At 55.6% G+C, this 22,130-nt stretch overlaps 1 protein-coding gene across 1 annotated transcript in view; it reads right to left on the bottom strand.

Moving 5' to 3' along the window:
- DSCAM (DS cell adhesion molecule) overlaps positions 1-22,130 on the bottom strand; it is a 740,634-nt gene that overhangs the window by 61,838 nt on the left and 656,666 nt on the right. Inside the window, exon 32 of the mRNA XM_066598936.1 lies at positions 736-1,038. Within this exon, the coding sequence (XP_066455033.1) occupies positions 736-1,038 (303 nt within the window). The remainder of the gene's footprint in view (positions 1-735; positions 1,039-22,130) is intronic.

The raw sequence follows: 22,130 nt of genomic DNA, 5'->3' as shown, positions 1-22,130 counted from the left end.
GTTTATTCTTAACGTATCCGTATACATTATTATTGCCACTGTCGGGAAGGATTACAGAGCCACCCGTGACAACCATCCTGCAATCCCTGTGGTCTCACCCACTTTGGCGTGCTCAGCTCGGCTGTTGCACATGTAAGGTTCTGCACCCAGACAGGAAATACATGTCACCATTATACACTAACACTAAGGCACATAGGATCATGGGGGCATAAGAAGAGGTCTACGGGGGCATGACAAGAACATTGTTCTTCCTCTTTACAAGTCACTGGTCAGACCACACCTGGAATATTGTGGACAGTTTGGGGCACTGGGACTCAAGAAGGAAATATCAGAGCTTGAGCGGGTACAAAGGGGGCAACTAAAGTAATAAATGGAATGGGCGGACTACAATACCCAGAGAGATGTGATATTGTCACTGTATGTGTGGCTGCAGTTGACACACCACAAAGGGGTGCACAGAGACTTATAAACTTGGAGCCAGCCCTGGTCGCAGACTAAGGTGTGTGAGGAGGCGCATAACTATGTAAATTAGGTGGAAGGGTTCTGGACTCCAAAGCCCAATCAGGAACCTCTGGCTGAAAGTACCAGTATTTAAAGCGGTAGTCGTCATATAAAACGCAACAAGATCATTTGTATCACAGATACCCTGCAAAGAGCACTTAAGAACACACATCTAGATTGACTCCTATGGTGGTCAGCAAGTCACGGGCCTGAAGACCGCCCACGGGCACTCACCTGGCCGATGCGCCTTTGGAGCTGCCATATTTTGCACCTTTCCACCATCAAGAGGTTTAGGAGGCGAGGCAGTAAACCTGCATATGCCGGACTCTGACGGCGTGCTGGAGGTCAGACTGTCCGTGTACTCGTTAGTCCCTGCAGTCAGCTGCTCTGACGACGTGTCTGATATGAAGCATTCTGTGATGGTGAATTTGGCGTGTCTCAGCTGCTCCTCCATCTTGGCATGCTCATAGGCTCTTGCCAACTCTTCGTACGTGGACGAGGCACTTTCTGTGGAGACCATGCTGCTCCTCGCTCGGTCTGTAAGACAAACGAACAATACCATGAAACTGCCTACAGCCGAGGACCTTCTGCAGTACGAGGCTGCCTCCACCCGGACACCGCACCCTGCGCCAACATTAAAAGCAGAAGACCGCTACAAGGCTGCATCCACCCGGGCACCGCACCCTGTGCCAACATTACAACCAGAAGACCGCTACGAGGCTGCATCCACCCGGGCACCGCACCCTGTGCCAACATTACAACCAGAAGACCGCTACGAGGCTGCATCCACCCGGGCACCGCACCCTGTGCCAAGATTACAACCAGAAGACCGCTACGAGGCTGCCTCCACCCGGGCACCGCACCCTGTGCCAACATTAAAAGCAGAAGACCGCTACGAGGCTGCATCCACCCGGGCACCGCACCCTGTGCCAAGATTACAACCAGAAGACCGCTACGAGGCTGCATCCACCCGGGCACCGCACTCTGTGCCAACATTAAAAGCAGAAGACCGCTACGAGGCTGCATCCACCCGGGCACCGCACCCTGTGCCAACATTAAAAGCAGAAGACCGCTACGAGGCTGCATCCACCCGGGCACCGCACCCTGTGCCAAGATTACAACCAGAAGACCGCTACGAGGCTGCCTCCACCCGGGCACCGCACCCTGTGCCAACATTAAAAGCAGAAGACCGCTACGAGGCTGCCTCCACCCGGGCACCGCACCCTGTGCCAAGATTACAACCAGAAGACCGCTACGAGGCTGCATCCACCCGGGCACCGCACCCTGTGCCAACATTAAAAGCAGAAGACCGCTACGAGGCTGCATCCACCCGGGCACCGCACCCTGTGCCAACATTAAAAGCAGAAGACCGCTACGAGGCTGCATCCACCCGGGCACCACACCCTGTGCCAAGATTACAACCAGAAGACCGCTACGAGGCTGCATCCACCCGGGCACCGCACCCTGTGCCAACATTAAAAGCAGAAGACCGCTACGAGGCTGCATCCACCCGGGCACCGCACCCTGTGCCAACATTAAAAGCAGAAGACCGCTACGAGGCTGCATCCACCCGGGCACCGCACCCTGTGCCAAGATTACAACCAGAAGACCGCTACGAGGCTGCCTCCACCCGGGCACCGCACCCTGTGCCAAGATTACAACCAGAAGACCGCTACAAGGCTGCATCCACCCGGGCACCGCACCCTGTGCCAACATTAAAAGCAGAAGACCGCTACGAGGCTGCATCCACCCGGGCACCGCACCCTGTGCCAAGATTACAACCAGAAGACCGCTACGAGGCTGCCTCCACCCGGGCACCGCACCCTGTGCCAACATTAAAAGCAGAAGACCGCTACGAGGCTGCCTCCACCCGGGCACCGCACCCTGTGCCAAGATTACAACCAGAAGACCGCTACGAGGCTGCATCCACCCGGGCACCGCACCCTGTGCCAACATTAAAAGCAGAAGACCGCTACGAGGCTGCATCCACCCGGGCACCGCACCCTGTGCCAACATTAAAAGCAGAAGACCGCTACGAGGCTGCATCCACCCGGGCACCACACCCTGTGCCAAGATTACAACCAGAAGACCGCTACGAGGCTGCATCCACCCGGGCACCGCACCCTGTGCCAACATTAAAAGCAGAAGACCGCTACGAGGCTGCATCCACCCGGGCACCGCACCCTGTGCCAACATTAAAAGCAGAAGACCGCTACGAGGCTGCATCCACCCGGGCACCGCACCCTGTGCCAAGATTACAACCAGAAGACCGCTACGAGGCTGCCTCCACCCGGGCACCGCACCCTGTGCCAAGATTACAACCAGAAGACCGCTACAAGGCTGCATCCACCCGGGCACCGCACCCTGTGCCAACATTAAAAGCAGAAGACCGCTACGAGGCTGCATCCACCCGGGCACCGCACCCTGTGCCAAGATTACAACCAGAAGACCGCTACAAGGCTGCATCCACCCGGGCACCGCACCCTGTGCCAACATTACAACCAGAAGACCGCTACGAGGCTGCATCCACCCGGGCACCGCACTCTGCGCCAACATTAAAAGCAGAAGACCGCTACGAGGCTGCATCCACCCGGGCACCGCACCCTGTGCCAACATTAAAAGCAGAAGACCGCTAAGAGGCTGCATCCACCCGGGCACCGCACCCTGTGCCAACATTAAAAGCAGAAGACCGCTACGAGGCTGCATCCACCCGGGCACCGCACTCTGTGCCAAGATTACAACCAGAAGACCGCTACGAGGCTGCATCCACCCGGGCACCGCACCCTGTGCCAACATTAAAAGCAGAAGACCGCTACGAGGCTGCATCCACCCGGGCACCGCACTCTGTGCCAACATTACAACCAGAAGACCGCGGCAAAAACCTGTTCCGAGTTCATATTTTCCCGTTCTGGGCAGAATCTAGTGGCATGAATAGCTGAGTAACAAGCAAGCGTGGCATATGACCGCACCCCAATATCACCACCTTCAGCTATATATATATATACACTCATTATCAGTAACATCCCTCCCATAGATGATGTATGGACAGAAGGAGGTGATGTACGGTGGTGTGTATTGTGTGGGCTGGGTGATGTACGGTGGTGTGTAGTGTGTGGGCTGGGTGATGTACGGACAGGAGGAGGTGATGTACGGTGGTGTGTAGTGTGCGGGCTGGGTGATGTACGGTGGTGTGCAGTGTGCGGGCTGGGTGATGTACGGACAGGAGGAGGTGATGTACGGTGGTGTGTAGTGTGCGGGTTGGGTGATGTACGGACAGGAGGAGGTGATGTACGGTGGTGTGTAGTGTACGGGCTGGGTGATGTACGGACAGGAGGAGGTGACGTACGGTGGTGTGTAGTGTACGGGCTGGGTGATGTACGGACAGGAGGAGGTGATGTACGGTGGTGTGTAGTGTGCGGGCTGGGTGATGTACGGACAGGAGGAGGTGATGTATGGTGGTGTGTACTGTGTGGGCTGGGTGATGTATGGACAGGAGGAGGTGATGTACGGTGGTGTGTAGTGTGCGGGCTGGGTGATGTACGGACAGGAGGAGGTGATGTATGGTGGTGTGTACTGTGTGGGCTGGGTGATGTACGGACAGGAGGAGGTGATGTACGGTGGTGTGTAGTGTGCGGGCTGGGTGATGTACGGACAGGAGGAGGTGATATACGGTGGTGTGTAGTGTGCGGGCTGGGTGATGTACGGTGGTGTGTAGTGTGCGGGCTGGGTGATGTACGGTGGTGTGTAGTGTGCGGGCTGGGTGATGTACGGTGGTGTGCAGTGTGCGGGCTGGGTGATGTACAGACAGGAGGAGGTGATGTACAGTGGTGTGGAGTGTGTGGGCTGGGTGATGTACAGACAGGAGGAGGTGATGTACGGTGGTGTGTAGTGTGTGGGCTGGGTGATGTACAGACAGGAGGAGGTGATGTACGGTGGTGTGTAGTGTGTGGGCTGGGTGATGTACGGACAGGAGGAGGTGATGTACGGTGGTGTGTAGTGTGTGGGCTGGGTGATGTACGGACAGGAGGAGGTGATGTACGGTGGTGTGTAGTGTGCGGGCTGGGTGATGTACGGACAGGAGGAGGTGATGTACGGTGGTGTGTAGTGTGTGGGCTGGGTAATGTACGGCCCGGAGGAGGTGATGTACGGTGGTGTGTAGTGTGTGGGCTGGGTGATGTACGGTGGTGTGTAGTGTGTGGGCTGGGTGATGTACGGACAGGAGGAGGTGATGTACGGTGGTGTGTAGTGTGCGGGCTGGGTGATGTACAGACAGGAGGAGGTGATGTACGGTGGTGTGTAGTGTGCGGGCTGGGTGATGTACGGTGGTGTGGAGTGTGCGGGCTGGGTGATGTACGGACAGGAGGAGGTGATGTACAGTGGTGTGTAGTGTGCGGGCTGTGTGATGTATGTACAGGAGGAGGTGATGTACAGTGGTGTGGAGTGTGCGGGCTGGGTGATGTACGGACAGGAGGAGGTGATGTACAGTGGTGTGTAGTGTGTGGGCTGGGTGATGTACGGACAGGAGGAGGTGATGTACGGTGGTGTGTAGTGTGCGGGCTGGGTGATGTACAGACAGGAGGAGGTGATGTACGGTGGTGTGTAGTGTGCGGGCTGGGTGATGTACGGACAGGAGGAGGTGATGTACGGTGGTGTGTAGTGTGTGGGCTGGGTGATGTACGGACAGGAGGAGGTGATGTACGGTGGTGTGTAGTGTGCGGGCTGGGTGATGTACAGACAGGAGGAGGTGATGTACGGTGGTGTGTAGTGTACGGGCTGGGTGATGTACGGTGGTGTGTAGTGTGTGGGCTGGGTAATGTACGGCCCGGAGGAGGTGATGTACGGTGGTGTGTAGTGTGTGGGCTGGGTGATGTACGGTGGTGTGTAGTGTGTGGGCTGGGTGATGTACGGACAGGAGGAGGTGATGTACGGTGGTGTGTAGTGTGCGGGCTGGGTGATGTACAGACAGGAGGAGGTGATGTACGGTGGTGTGTAGTGTGCGGGCTGGGTGATGTACGGTGGTGTGCAGTGTGCGGGCTGGGTGATGTACGGTGGTGTGTAGTGTGCGGGCTGGGTGATGTACAGACAGGAGGAGGTGATGTACGGTGGTGTGTAGTGTGCGGGCTGGGTGATGTACGGTGGTGTGGAGTGTGCGGGCTGGGTGATGTACGGACAGGAGGAGGTGATGTACGGTGGTATGTAGTGTGCGGGCTGGGTGATGTACGGACAGGAGGAGGTGATGTACGGTGGTGTGTAGTGTGCGGGCTGGGTGATGTACGGACAGGAGGAGGTGATGTACGGTGGTGTGTAGTGTGCGGGCTGGGTGATGTACGGACAGGAGGAGGTGATGTACGGTGGTGTGTAGTGTGCGGGCTGGGTGATGTATGGACAGGAGGTGATGTACGGTGGTGTGTAGTGTGTGGGCTGGGTGATGTACGGACAGGAGGAGGTGATGTACGGTGGTGTGTAGTGTGTGGGCTGGGTGATGTACGGACAGGAGGAGGTGATGTACGGTGGTGTGTAGTGTGCGGGCTGGGTGATGTACGGTGGTGTGTAGTGTGTGGGCTGGGTGATGTACAGACAGGAGGAGGTGATGTACGGCGGTGTGTAGTGTGTGGGCTGGGTGATGTACGGTGGTGTGTATTGTGCGGGCTGGGTGATGTACGGTGGTGTGGAGTGTGCGGGCTGGGTGATGTACGGACAGGAGGAGGTGATGTACGGTGGTGTGCAGTGTGTGGGCTGGGTGATGTACGGTGGTGTGTAGTGTGCGGGCTGGGTGATGTACGGACAGGAGGTGATGTACGGTGGTGTGTAGTGTGTGGGCTGGGTGATGTACGGTGGTGTGTAGTGTGCGGGCTGGGTGATGTACAGCGGTGTGTAGTGTGCGGGCTGGGTGATGTATGGTGGTGTGTAGTGTGTGGGCTGGGTGATGTACAGCGGTGTGTAGTGTGTGGGCTGGGTGATGTACAGCGGTGTGTAGTGTGCGGGCTGGGTGATGTACAGCGGTGTGTAGTGTGTGGGCTGGGTGATGTATGTACAGGAGGAGGTGATGTACGGTGGTGTGGAGTGTGTGGGCTGTGTGATGTATGTACAGGAGGAGGTGATGTACGGTGGTGTGTAGTGTGCGGGCTGGGTGATGTACGGCGGTGTGTAGTGTGCGGGCTGGGTGATGTACGGACAGGAGGAGGTGATGTACGGTGGTGTGTAGTGTGTGGGCTGGGTGATGTATGTACAGGAGGAGGTGATGTACGGTGGTGTGGAGTGTGCGGGCTGCGTGATGTATGTACAGGAGGAGGTGATGTATGGTGGTGTGTAGTGTGCGGGCTGGGTGATGTACGGTGGTGTGTAGTGTGCGGGCTGGGTGATGTGTGTACAGGAGGAGGTGATGTACGGTGGTGTGTAGTGTGTGGGCTGGGTGATGTATGTACAGGAGGAGGTGATGTACGGTGGTGTGTAGTGTGTGGGCTGCGTGATGTATGTACAGGAGGAGGTGATGTACGGTGGTGTGGAGTGTGCGGGCTGCGTGATGTATGTACAGGAGGAGGTGATGTACGGCGGTGTGGAGTGTGCGGGCTGCGTGATGTATGTACAGGAGGAGGTGATGTACGGTGGTGTGGAGTGTGTGGGGTGGGTGATGTACGGTGGTGTGTAGTGTGCGGGCTGGGTGATGTACGGCGGTGTGTAGTGTGCGGGCTGGGTGATGTACGGACAGGAGGAGGTGATGTACGGTGGTGTGCAGTGTGCGAGCTGGGTGATGTACAGACAGGAGGAGGTGATGTACGGTGGTGTGTAGTGTGCGGGCTGGGTGATGTACGGTGGTGTGTAGTGTGTGGGCTGGGTGATGTATGTACAGGAGGAGGTGATGTACGGTGGTGTGGAGTGTGCGGGCTGTGTGATGTATGTACAGGAGGAGGTGATGTACGGTGGTGTGTAGTGTGCGGGCTGGGTGATGTACAGCGGTGTGTAGTGTGTGGGCTGGGTGATGTACGGACAGGAGGAGGTGATGTACGGTGGTGTGTAGTGTGCGGGCTGGGTGATGTACAGACAGGAGGAGGTGATGTATGGTGGTGTGTAGTGTGTGGGCTGGGTGATGTACGGACAGGAGGAGGTGATGTACGGTGGTGTGTAGTGTGCGGGCTGGGTGATGTACAGACAGGAGGAGGTGATGTACGGTGGTGTGTAGTGTGCGGGCTGGGTGATGTACGGTGGTGTGTAGTGTGTGGGCTGGGTGATGTATGTACAGGAGGAGGTGATGTACGGTGGTGTGGAGTGTGCGGGCTGTGTGATGTATGTACAGGAGGAGGTGATGTACGGTGGTGTGTAGTGTGCGGGCTGGGTGATGTATGGACAGGAGGAGGTGATGTACGGTGGTGTGTAGTGTGTGGGCTGGGTGATGTATGTACAGGAGGAGGTGATGTACGGTGGTGTGGAGTGTGTGGGCTGTGTGATGTATGTACAGGAGGAGGTGATGTACGGTGGTGTGGAGCGTGTGGGGTGGGTGATGTACGGTGGTGTGTAGTGTGCGGGCTGGGTGATGTACGGCGGTGTGTAGTGTGCGGGCTGGGTGATGTACGGACAGGAGGAGGTGATGTACGGTGGTGTGTAGTGTGTGGGCTGGGTGATGTATGTACAGGAGGAGGTGATGTACGGTGGTGTGGAGTGTGCGGGCTGCGTGATGTATGTACAGGAGGAGGTGATGTACGGTGGTGTGGAGTGTGCGGGCTGCGTGATGTATGTACAGGAGGAGGTGATGTACGGCGGTGTGGAGTGTGCGGGTTGCGTGATGTATGTACAGGAGGAGGTGATGTACGGTGGTGTGTAGTGTGCGGGCTGGGTGATGTACGGTGGTGTGTAGTGTGCGGGCTGGGTGATGTACGGACAGGAGGAGGTGATGTATGGTGGTGTGGAGTGTGTGGGCTGTGTGATGTATGTACAGGAGGAGGTGATGTACGGTGGTGTGTAGTGTGCGGGCTGGGTGATGTACAGACAGGAGGAGGTGATGTACGGTGGTGTGTAGTGTGTGGGCTGGGTGATGTACGGAGAGGAGGAGGTGATGTACGGTGGTGTGTAGTGTGCGGGCTGGGTGATGTACGGAGAGGAGGAGGTGATGTACGGTGGTGTGTAGTGTGCGGGCTGGGTGATGTACGGTGGTGTGTAGTGTGCGGGCTGGGTGATGTACGGTGGTGTGTAGTGTGCGGGCTGGGTGATGTACGGACAGGAGGAGGTGATGTACGGTGGTGTGCGGGCTGGGTGATGTACGGTGGTGTGTAGTGTGCGGGCTGGGTGATGTACAGACAGGAGGAGGCGATGTACGGTGGTGTGGAGTGTGCAGGCTGGGTGATGTACGGACAGGAGGAGGTGATGTACGGTGGTGTGTAGTGTGCGGGCTGGGTGATGTACGGTGGTGTGTAGTGTGTGGGCTGGGTGATGTATGTACAGGAGGAGGTGATGTACGGTGGTGTGGAGTGTGTGGGCTGTGTGATGTATGTACAGGAGGAGGTGATGTACGGTGGTGTGGAGCGTGTGGGGTGGGTGATGTACGGTGGTGTGTAGTGTGCGGGCTGGGTGATGTACGGCGGTGTGTAGTGTGCGGGCTGGGTGATGTACGGACAGGAGGAGGTGATGTACGGTGGTGTGTAGTGTGTGGGCTGGGTGATGTATGTACAGGAGGAGGTGATGTACGGTGGTGTGGAGTGTGCGGGCTGCGTGATGTATGTACAGGAGGAGGTGATGTACGGTGGTGTGGAGTGTGCGGGCTGCGTGATGTATGTACAGGAGGAGGTGATGTACGGCGGTGTGGAGTGTGTGGGCTGTGTGATGTATGTACAGGAGGAGGTGATGTACGGTGGTGTGTAGTGTGCGGGCTGGGTGATGTACAGACAGGAGGAGGTGATGTACGGTGGTGTGTAGTGTGCGGGCTGGGTGATGTACAGACAGGAGGAGGTGATGTACGGTGGTGTGTAGTGTGCGGGCTGGGTGATGTACGGTGGTGTGTATTGTGCGGGCTGGGTGATGTACGGTGGTGTGGAGTGTGCGGGCTGGGTGATGTACGGAGAGGAGGAGGTGATGTACGGTGGTGTGTAGTGTGCGGGCTGGGTGATGTACGGTGGTGTGTAGTGTGCGGGCTGGGTGATGTACGGACAGGAGGAGGTGATGTACGGTGGTGTGTAGTGTGCGGGCTGGGTGATGTACAGACAGGAGGAGGTGATGTACGGTGGTGTGTAGTGTGCGGGCTGGGTGATGTACAGACAGGAGGAGGTGATGTACGGTGGTGTGTAGTGTGCGGGCTGGGTGATGTACGGTGGTGTGTATTGTGCGGGCTGGGTGATGTACGGTGGTGTGGAGTGTGCGGGCTGGGTGATGTACGGACAGGAGGAGGTGATGTACGGTGGTGTGTAGTGTGCGGGCTGGGTGATGTATGTACAGGAGGAGGTGATGTACGGTGGTGTGGAGTGTGCGGGCTGCGTGATGTATGTACAGGAGGAGGTGATGTACGGTGGTGTGTAGTGTGTGGGCTGGGTGATGTACGGACAGGAGGAGGTGATGTACGGTGGTGTGTAGTGTGCGGGCTGGGTGATGTATGTACAGGAGGAGGTGATGTACGGTGGTGTGGAGTGTGTGGGCTGTGTGATGTATGTACAGGAGGAGGTGATGTACGGTGGTGTGTAGTGTGTGGGCTGGGTGATGTACGGACAGGAGGAGGTGATGTACGGTGGTGTGTAGTGTGCGGGCTGGGTGATGTACAGACAGGAGGAGGTGATGTACGGTGGTGTGTAGTGTGCGGGCTGGGTGATGTACGGACAGGAGGAGGTGATGTATGGTGGTGTGTAGTGTGCGGGCTGGGTGATGTACGGTGGTGTGTAGTGTGCGGGCTGGGTGATGTACGGTGGTGTGTAGTGTGTGGGCTGTGTGATGTATGTACAGGAGGAGGTGATGTACGGTGGTGTGGAGCGTGTGGGGTGGGTGATGTATGGTGGCACGGTGCCATGGAGAGCCCTGTGGGTGATGAGCGTGAGTTCTGCAGTGGATGGGCACCTAGTGCAGTGACCGGCACAGGGCAGAGGCGTCCGAGTAGCGGCTGGACAGGAAGATGAGCCTGGCTGCCGCATTCAGGATGGATTGCAGAGGGGAGAGTCTGGTGCGGGGGAGGCCGATCAGCAGCGAGTTGCAGTAGTGGAGTCAGGAGTGGATGAGGGCGACAGTGAGTGTCTTTAGCGTGTCTGCGGTGAGGAACGGACGGATGTTAGCGATGTTCCTGAGGTGCAGGCGGCATGTTTGGGGCAGAGATTAGATGTGGGGGTGAAGGAGAGGTCAGAGTCAAGTGCGGCCCCAAGGCAGCGGGCGTGCGGTCCGGGCAATATGGTGGTGCCAGATACGGATATTGACATGTGGAGGGGAGGTCAGTTTTAGAGAGGTTTAGTTTTAGGTAGAGAGAGGACATGGTGTTAGAGACAGCGGACAGACAGTCGGTGATGTTTTGGAGGAAAGGTGCAGAGATGTCACAGGAAGAGGTGTATAGCTGGGTGTCATCAGCGTACAGGTGGTATTGGAGGCCAAATCTCCTGATGGTTTGTCCAATAGGGGCTGTGTAGATGGAGATGAGAGGAGGGGGCCGAGGACCGAGCCCTGGGGGACCCCAACAGCAAGGGGAAGAGGAGGGGGCCGAGGACCGAGCCCTGGGGGACCCCAAGGGTTCGGTCCAAAGCTACAAGTGGTACAACAAGGTACAACAGTCTCCATGCCCCCCGTATCACATCTTCTACCCAAGATAGAGTTGGCACAACAGGGTACTATAGCCTAGACGCCTGCCTGTATCACATCCTGTATCCAAGCTAGAGGTGGTACAACAGGGTACTAGAGCCTCCATGCCCCCCGTATCACATCCTGTATCCAAGCCAGAGGTGGCACAACAGGGTACTAGAGCCTCCATGCCCCCCGTATCACATCTTGTATCCAAGCTAGAGGCGGTACAACATAGTAATAGAGCCTCAATGCCCACCTGTATCACAACTTGTATCAAAGCAAGAGGCGGTACAACAGGGTACTAGAGCTTTCATGCCCACCTGTGTCATATCTTGTATCCAAGCTAAAGTTAGCACAACAGGGTACTAGAGCCTCCATGCCCCCGTGTCACATCTTGTATCCAAGCTAGAGGTGGTATAACAAGGTACTAGAGCCTCTATGCCCCTGTATCACATCTTGTACCCAAGCTAGAAGTGGTACAACAGGGTACTAGACCCATCATGCCACCCGTATCACATCTTGTATCCAACATAGAGGTGGCACAACAGGGTACTACAGCCTCCATTCTGACCTGTATCACATCTTGTATCCAAGCTATAGGTGGCACAGCAGTGTAATAGAACCTACATGCCCACCTGTATCACATCTTGTATCCAAGCTAGAGGCGATACAACAGGGCACTAGAGCCTCCATGCCTGCCTGCATCACAACTTGTATCCAAGCTCAATGATCTATATACTCCTTACAGGGGTGGATGTTACTGACAATGAGTTTCCTTCCCACTGCATCCATCACCCACTTTCTATGTTAGAAGCAATGACAAAGGAAGAAGTCTCCAGATTGCTCTCCTTTGCTCGCCTCATTACCTACGACCCACTCCCCAGTGGTCATTACCCATCGTACCACCGTCTTCAACCTCTCCCTGACCTATGGCATCTTTTCCTCCTCATTCAAACACTCCATCATATCCCATCTGCTAAAAAAAATGACCCTTGACCTGACCGACCCATCTCTAACCTACCCTTTATCTCTACTAGTGGTCTGTCGAGGCATCCTGAGCCGGGTCACCTTATGTGCCTTCATCCACTGCTCCCAAAACCTCCTGAGCCTGGTCCCCTTGTGTGCCCCCATCCACTGGTCCCAACACCTCCTAACAGTCTGGTCAGATGCTCCTTTCTACTGGGGGACTGTCGGGGGTGTCCTGAGCCCGGTCACCTTGTGTGTCCCCATCCCCTCGTCCCAACACCTCCTAACAGTCTGGCCAGATGCTCCTCTCTACTGGTGGTCTGTAGGGGGCGTCATGAGCCCGGTCACCTTGTGTGTCCCCATCCCCTGGTCCCAACACCTCCTAACCGTCTGGCCAGATGCTCCTCTCTACTGGTGGTCTGTAGGGGGCATCTTGAGCCCAGTCACCTTGTGTGTCCTCACACTTCCATTGGTCCCAGCACCTCCCAACAGTCTGGTCAGGCGATCCTCTCTATTGGTGATCTGTAGGGGGCGTCCTGAGGCCGGTCACCTTGTGTGCCCCCATCCACTGGTCCCAACACCTCCTAACAGTCTGTTCAGACACTCCTTACTACTGGTGGACTGTTGGGGGGGTCCTGAACCCAGTCACCTTGTGTGCCCCCATCCACTGGTCCCAACACTTCCTAACAGTCTGGTCAAATGCTCCTCTCTACTGGTGGTCTGTAGGGGGCGTCCTGAGCCTGGTCACCTTGTGTTCCCCCATCCACTGGTCCCAACACTTCCTAACAGCCTAATCAGGTGCTCCTCTCTACTGGTGGTCTGTAGGGGGTGTCCTGAGTCCGGTCACCTTGTGTGCCCCCATCCACTAGTCCCAACAACTCCTATCATTCTGGTCGATCCTCTCTACCGATGGTGTGTAGGGAGGCTTGAGCTCTCCTTTTGTGCCCCCATCCACTGCTCCCAACACCTCCTAACAGTCTGGTCAGATGCTCCTCTCTACTGGTGGTCTGTAGGGGGCGTCCTGAGCCTGGTCATCTTGTGTGCCCCCATCCACTGGTCCCAACACCTCCTAACAGTCTGGTCAGATGCTCCTCTCTACTGGTGGTCTGTTGGAGGCTCCTGAGCCCAGCCACCTTGTGTGCCCCCAGCTACTGGTCCCAACACCTCCTAACAGTCTGGTCAGACACTACTTTCTACTGGTGGTCTGTCGGGGGTCCTAAGCCCGGTCACCTTGTGTGCCCCAATTCACTGGTCCTAACACTTCCTAACAGTCTGGTCAGATGCTGCTCTTTACTGGTGGTCTGCAAGAGGGTCCTGAGACCGGTCCCCTTGTGTGCCCCCATCCACTGGTCCCAACACCTCCAAATAGTCTGGTCAGATGCTCCTCTCAACTGGTGGTCTGCAGGGTGTCCTGAGACCGGTCACCTTGTGTGCCCCCAGCTACTGGTCCCAACACCTCCTAACAGTCTGGTCAGACGCTACTTTCTACTGGCGGTCTGTCGGGGGGGTCCTAAGCCCGGTCACCTTGTGTGCCCCCAGCTACTGGTCCCAACACCTCCTAACAGTCTGGTCAGACGCTACTTTCTACTAGCGGTCTGTCGGGGGGTCCTAAGCCCAGTCACCTTGTTTGCTCCAATTCACTGGTTCCAACACTTCCTAACAGTCTGGTCAGATGCTGCTCTTTACTGGTGGTCTGTAGGGAGCATCCTGAGCCCGGTCACCTTGTGTGCCCCCATCCACTGGTCCCAACCCCTCCTAACAGTCTGGTCAGATGCTCCTCTCTACTGGTGGTCTGTAGGGACGTCCTGAGCCCGGTCACCTTGTGTGCCCCCATCCACTGGTCCCAACCCCTCCTAACAGGTCAGACGCTCCACTCTACTGGTGGTCTGTAGGGAGCATCCTGAGCCCGGTCACCTTGTGTGCCCCCATCCACTGGTCCTAACACTTCCCAACAGTGTGGACAGAATGGCCCGGTGGGAGACAATTCATTGATATGACCATGCAGCTTCTCCCTCCTCAATAATGCGCCCCCGTCTGGTAACGGGGTGACATCTCTTCTCTGCATCATAGAGGCGTCTAGTGGCCAACAAGTTCTACAAGCGGAAGAAGAGGTCACTACACACAAGGGCCTCCGAGAGCCTCTTATAGGCCAAGGGGGGAACCACTTTTAGGGCCTCCGGTGACAAGACCGTCCCTCTAAATGCTAATCATTTACATATCCGCCTGAGATGGAGCCGCAGGACGGGTTTATGACAGAGCGTACTCCACAATTGTAAATCCTGACTGCATCCGAATGCAAACGCAACGTACTTTCATGCACTTTTGGGCCACAAACTGCACAACGCAATCAACACGTCGGCGAACGGCGGCGGCCGTAAACGTGACCTCCTAATCTATACAGCTTTCATTGCTTTATCATCCCCGCTAATATTAAGGCAATTTCTCATCCAGTAAGATAATCAGTTGTTGTCCTTGTAACCCTTTTATCGGACGGATTTCAATTGGCAAATCGCCTCGACGCTCCCCGTTTACAGACAGAAAACTGTTTGCAGCAGCGGCGGCGACACACGGATAAGCAGCGCCCCAATGTAGCCGGACCCCCGGAAATATCAAATCACATGGGCAGACTGAGGCCGCGGACAATCAGAGGAAAGCGAACAATCTTACATCTGCGGCATTGAGTTTCTAATCTAATTTTTTTGAAGGGGCTGATAAATGCCGTTACCATGGAAACCGCAGCGCAACGGATTTAAAAAGTGTCTCATCTGCAGATTATTATGGATTTATACAGCACAGCATTAGTGGCGGTGACACGGGACAGGCGTGGGGTGGGTACGTGACGGGCAAGGCATGGGCATGGAGTGGGGTATAGGGTAGATACAAGACAGGTATGGGACTGACACAGAATGGGTACAGGATGGCCACGGGGTGCGTACAGGACAGGCATGGGACGGGCACACAGCGTGAGAGTCATGTCAGCAGGTCACGAACACCATCATTATAAAGGGGGCGCTCCAGAGCCCAACCCTGGATGGCTTTTTAATATTCAGGTTCCTGAAGTTTCTTAACATTTGTCTCCTAAGTGTCTCCATAGTGCCGGCCACAGCGATGACCCCTAAGTATCTACCAGAAGCACCCCAATAGTGCCAGCCACAGCGATGACCCCTAAGTATCTACCAGAAGCACCCCCATAGTGCCAGCCACAGCAATGACCCCTAAGTATCTACCAGAAGCACCCCCATAGTGCCGGCCACAGCGATGACCCCTAAGTATCTACCAGAAGCACCCCAATAGTGTCAGCCACAGCGATGACCCCTAAGTATCTACCACAAGCACCCCCATAGTGCCAGCCACAGCGATGACCCCTAAGTATCTACCAGAAGCACCCCCATAGTGCCGGCCACAGCGATGACCCCTAAGTATGTACCAGAAGCACCCCCACAGTGCCAGCCACAGCGATGACCCCTAAGTATCTACCACAATCACCCCCATAGTGCCAGCCACAGCGATGACCCCATAAGTATCTAATAGAAGCACCCCAATAGTGCCAGGCACAGCGATGACCCCTAAGTATCTACCAGAAGCACCCCCATAGTGCCAGCCACAGCGATGACCCCTAAGTATCTACCAGAAGCACCCCCACAGTGCCAGCCACAGCGATGACCCCTAAGTATCTACCAGAAGCACCCCCACAGTGCCAGCCACAGCGATGACCCCTAAGTATCTACCACAAGCACCCCCATAGTGCCAGCCACAGCGATGACCCCTAAGTATCTACCACAAGCACCCCCATAGTGCCGGCCACAGCGATGACCCCTAAGTATCTACCAGAAGCACCCCAATAGTGCCAGCCACAGCGATGACCCCATAAGTATCTACCAGAAGCACCCCCATAGTGTCAGCCACAGCGATGACCCCTAAGTATCTACCACAAGCACCCCCATAGTGACAGCCACAGCGATGACCCCTAAGTATCTACCACAAGCACCCCCATAGTGTCAGCCACAGCGATGACCCCATAAGTATCTAATAGAAGCACCCCCATAGTGTCAGCCACAGCGATGACCCCTAAGTATCTACCAGAAGCACCCCCATAGTGTCAGCCACAGCGATGACCCCTAAGTATCTACCACAAGCACCCCCATAGTGACAGCCACAGCGATGACCCCTAAGTATCTACCACAAGCACCCCCATAGTGTCAGCCACAGCGATGACCCCATAAGTATCTAATAGAAGCACCCCCATAGTGTCAGCCACAGCGATGACCCCTAAGTATCTACCAGAAGCACCCCCACAGTGCCAGCCACAGCGATGACCCCTAAGTATCTACCAGAAGCACCCCCACAGTGCCAGCCACAGCAATGACCCCTAAGTATCTACCACAAGCACCCCCATAGTGCCAGCCACAGCGATGACCCCTAAGTATCTACCACAAGCACCCCCATAGTGTCAGCCACAGCGATGACCCCTAAGTATCTACCAGAAGCACCCCAATAGTGCCAGCCACAGCGATGACCCCATAAGTATCTACCAGAAGCACCCCCATAGTGCCACCACAGCGATGACCCCTAAGTATCTACCACAAGCACCCCCATAGTGACAGCCACAGCAATGACCCCTAAGTATCTACCACAAGCACCCCCATAGTGCCAGCAACAGCGATTCCCCCTAAGTATCTACCAGAAGCACCCCCACAGTGCCACCAAAGCGATGACCCCTAAGTATCTACCACAAGCACCCCCATAGTGCCGGCCACAGCGATGCCCCCTAAGTATCTACCACAAGCACCCCCATAGTGCCACCAAAGCGATGCCCCCTAAGTATCTACCACAAGCACCCCCATAGTGTCAGCCACAGCGATGACCCCTAAGTATCTACCACAAGCACCCCTATAGTGCCGGCCACAGCGATGACCCCTAAGTATCTACCACAAGCACCCCAATAGTGCCACCACAGCGATGACCCCTAAGTATCTACCACTAGCACCCCCATAGTGTCAGCCACAGCGATGACCCCATAAGTATCTACCACAAGCACCCCAATAGTGCCACCACAGCGATGACCCCTAAGTATCTACCACTAGCACCCCCATAGTGTCAGCCACAGCGATGACCCCATAAGTATCTACCACAAGCACCCCAATAGTGCCACCACAGCGATGACCCCTAAGTATCTACCACAAGCACCCCAATAGTGCCAACAAAGCGATGACCCCTAAGTATCTACCACAAGCTCCCCCATAGTGCTAGCCACAGCGATGACCCCTAAGTATCTAGCACAAGCACCCCCATAGTGCCAGCTACAGCGATGACTGCTAAGTATCTAGCACAAGCACCCCAATAGTGCCAACAAAGCGATGACCCCTAAGTATCTACCACAAGCTCCCCCATAGTGCCAGCCACAGCGATGACCCCATAAGTATCTACCACAAGCACCCCCAAAGTGCCAGCCACAGAGATGACCCCTAAGTATCTACCACAAGCACCCCCATAGTGCCGGCCACAGCGATGCCCCATAAGTATCTACCACAAGCACCCCCAAAGTGCCAGCCACAGAGATGACCCCTAAGTATCTACCACAAGCACCCCCTTAGTGTCAGCCACAGCAATGACCCCTAAGAATCTACGACAAGCACCCCAATAGTGCCACCAAAGCGATGACCCCTAAGTATCTACCAGAAGCACCCCCATAGTGCCAGCCACAGCGATGACCCAAAGTATCTACCACAAGCACCCCCATAGTGTCAGCCACAGCGATGACCCCATAAGTATCTAGCACAAGCACCCCAATAGTGCCACCACAGCGATGACCCCTAAGTATCTACCACAAGCACCCCAATAGTGCCAGCCACAGCGATGACCCCTAAGTATCTACCACAAGCACCCCCACAGTTTCAGCCACAGCTGTCACTCCTTAGTACTTACCAAAAGCACCCCTATAGAGCCCACAACAAAAATGACCCCTTAGGAATCTACCACAAACACCCCATTAGTAACAGCCACAGCGATGCCCCCTAAGTATCTACCACAGGCACCCCCACAGTGCCGGCCACAGCGATGACCCCTAAGTATCTACCACAGGCACCGCCATAGTGCCAGCCACAGCGATCACCCCCAAGCATCTACCAAAAGCAACCCAATATCGCCAGGCACAACGATGACCCCTAAGAATCTACCACAATCACCACCATAGTGCCAGCCACAGCAATGACCCCTAAGTATCTACCACAAGCACCCCCATAGTGCCAGCCACAGCGATGACCCAAAGTATCTACCACAAGCACCCCCATAGTGTCAGCCACAGCGATGACCCCTAAGAATCTACCACAATCACCACCATAGTGCCAGGCACAGCAATGACCCCTAAGTATCTACCACAAGCACCCCAATAATGCCAGTCACAGCGATCACCCCTTAAGAATCTACCACAAGCACCCCATTAGTAATAGCCACAGCAATGACCCCTAAGAATCTACCACAGGCACCCCCATAGTGCCAGCCACATCGATGCCCCCTAAGTATCTACCACAAACACCCCATAGTGCCAGCCACAGCGATTCCCCCTAAGTATCTACCACAAGCACCCCCATAGTGCCAGCCACAGCGATTCCCCCTAAGTATCTACCACAAGCACCCCCATAATGTCTACCACAGCGATTCCCCCTAAGTATCTACCACAAGCACCCCCAAAGTGCCAGCCACAACGATCACCCCTAAGTATCTACCTAAAGCAATCGTATAGTGCCAGCCACAGCGATGACCCCTAAGTATCTAGCACAAGCACCCCCATAGTGCCAGCCACAGCGATGACCCCTAAGTATCTACCACAAGCACCCCCATAGTGCCAGCCACAGCGATTCCCCCTAAGTATCTACCACAAGCACCCCCATAGTGCCAGCCACAGCGATTCCCCCTAAGTATCTACCACAAGCACCCCAATTATGCCACCCACAGCGATGACCCCTAAGTATCTACCACAAGCACCCCCATAGTGCCACCCACAGCGATGACCCCAAAGTATCTACCACAAGCACCCCCATAGTGTCAGCCACAGCGATGACCCCAAAGTATCTACCACAAGCACCCCCAAAGTGCCAGCCACAGAGATGACCCCTAAGTATCTACCACAAGCACCCCCATAGTGCCAGCCACAGCGATGACCCCTAAGTATCTACCACAAGCACCCCTATAGTGCCAGCAATCGCAATACCCCCCCCCCCCCCAGGTATCTACCACATAGTGCCAGCCACAGAGATTCCCCCTAAGTATCTACCACAAGCACCCCCAAAGTGCCAGCCACAGAGATGACCCCTAAGTATCTACCACAAGCACCCCCATAGTGTCAGCCACAGCGATGACCCCTAAGTATCTACCACAAGCACCCCCAAAGTGCCAGCCACAGAGATGACCCCTAAGTATCTACCACAAGCACCCCCATAGTGCCAGCCACAGCGATGAGCCCTAAGTATCTACCACAAGCACCCCAATAGTGCCACCACAGCGATGACCCCTAAGTATCTACCACAAGCACCCCCATAGTGCCAGCCACAGCGATGACCCCTAAGTATCTACCACAAGTACCCCAATAGTGCCACCACAGCGATGACCCCCTAAGTATCTACCACAAGCACCCCCAAAGTGCCAGCCACAGCGATGACCCCTAAGTATCTACCACAAGCACCCCAATAGTGCCACCACAGCGATGACCCCATAAGTATCTACCACAAGCACCCCAATAGTGCCACCAAAGCGATGACCCCTAAGTATCTACCACAAGCACCCCCATAGTGCCAGCCACAGCGATGACCCCATAAGTATCTACCACAATCACCCCCATAATGCCAGCCACAGCGATGACCCCATAAGTATCTACCACAAGCACCCCCATAGTGCCAGCCACAGCGATGACGCCTAAGTATCTACCAGAAGCACCCCCATAGTGCCAGCCACAGCGATGACCCCTAAGTATCTACCACAAGCACCCCCATAGTGTCAGCCACAGCGATGACCCCTAAGTATCTACCACTAGCACCCCCATAGTGTCAGCCACAGCGATGAACCCATAAGTATCTACCACAAGCACCCCCATAGGGCCGGCCACAGCGATGACCCCTAAGTATCTACCACAAGCACCCCCATAGTGTCAGCCACAGCGATGACCCCTAAGTATCTACCAGAAGCACCCCCATAGTGCCGGCAATCGCAATACCCCCCCCCCCAGGTATCTACCACATAGTGCCAGCCACAGAGATTCCCCCTAAGTATCAACCACAAGCACCCCCAAAGTGCCAGCCACAGAGATGACCCCTAAGAATCTACCACAAGCACCCCCATAGTGCCAGCCACAGCGATGACCCCTAAGTATCTACCACAAGCACCCCAATAGTGCCACCACAGCGATGACCCCTAAGTATCTACCACAAGCACCCCCATAGTGCCAGCCACAGCGATGAGCCCTAAGTATCTACCACAAGCACCCCAATAGTGCCACCACAGCGATGACCCCCTAAGTATCTACCACAAGCACCCCCAAAGTGCCAGCCACAGCGATGACCCCTAAGTATCTACCACAAGCACCCCCATAGTGCCAGCCACAGCGATGACCCCTAAGTATCTACCACAAGCACCCCAATAGTGCCACCACAGCGATGACCCCTAAGTATCTACCACAAGCACCCCAATAGTGCCACCACAGCGATGACCCCATAAGTATCTACCACAAGCACCCCAATAGTGCCACCAAAGCGATGACCCCTAAGTATCTACCACAAGCACCCCCATAGTGCCGGCCACAGCGATGACCCCTAAGTATCTACCACAAGCACCCCCATAGTGCCAACAAAGCGATGACCCCTAAGTATCTACCACAAGCACCCCCACAGTGCCAGCCACAGCGATGACCCCATAAGTATCTACCACAATCACCCCCATAATGCCAGCCACAGCGATGACCCCATAAGTATCTACCACAAGCACCCCCATAGTGCCGGCCACAGCGATGACCCCTAAGTATCTACCACAAGCACCCCCATAGTGTCAGCCACAGCGATGAACCCATAAGTATCTACCACAAGCACCCCCATAGGGCCGGCCACAGCGATGACCCCTAAGTATCTACCACAAGCACCCCCATAGTGCCAGCCACAGCGATGAGCCCTAAGTATCTACCACAAGCACCCCAATAGTGCCACCACAGCGATGACCCCCTAAGTATCTACCACAAGCACCCCCAAAGTGCCAGCCACAGCGATGACCCCTAAGTATCTACCACAAGCACCCCCATAGTGCCAGCCACAGCGATGACCCCTAAGTATCTACCACAAGCACCCCAATAGTGCCACCACAGCGATGACCCCTAAGTATCTACCACAAGCACCCCAATAGTGCCACCACAGCGATGACCCCATAAGTATCTACCACAAGCACCCCAATAGTGCCACCAAAGCGATGACCCCTAAGTATCTACCACAAGCACCCCCATAGTGCCGGCCACAGCGATGACCCCTAAGTATCTACCACAAGCACCCCCATAGTGCCAACAAAGCGATGACCCCTAAGTATCTACCACAAGCACCCCCACAGTGCCAGCCACAGCGATGACCCCATAAGTATCTACCACAATCACCCCCATAATGCCAGCCACAGCGATGACCCCATAAGTATCTACCACAAGCACCCCCATAGTGTCAGCCACAGCGATGAACCCATAAGTATCTACCACAAGCACCCCCATAGGGCCGGCCACAGCGATGACCCCTAAGTATCTACCACAAGCACCCCAATAGTGCCACCAAAGCGATGACCCCTAAGTATCTACCACAAGCACCCCCATAGTGCCAGCCACAGCGATGACCCAAAGTATCTACCACAAGCACCCCAATGGTGCCACCAAAGCGATGACCCCCTAAGTATCTACCACATGC

Source organism: Eleutherodactylus coqui, chromosome 4, assembly GCF_035609145.1.
Source record: "Eleutherodactylus coqui strain aEleCoq1 chromosome 4, aEleCoq1.hap1, whole genome shotgun sequence".
In the NCBI taxonomy this organism is placed as follows: Eukaryota; Metazoa; Chordata; class Amphibia; order Anura; family Eleutherodactylidae; genus Eleutherodactylus; species Eleutherodactylus coqui.
The sequence above is the reverse complement of the archived record's forward strand: the minus strand, read 5'-3'. Positions and strand labels throughout refer to the sequence as shown.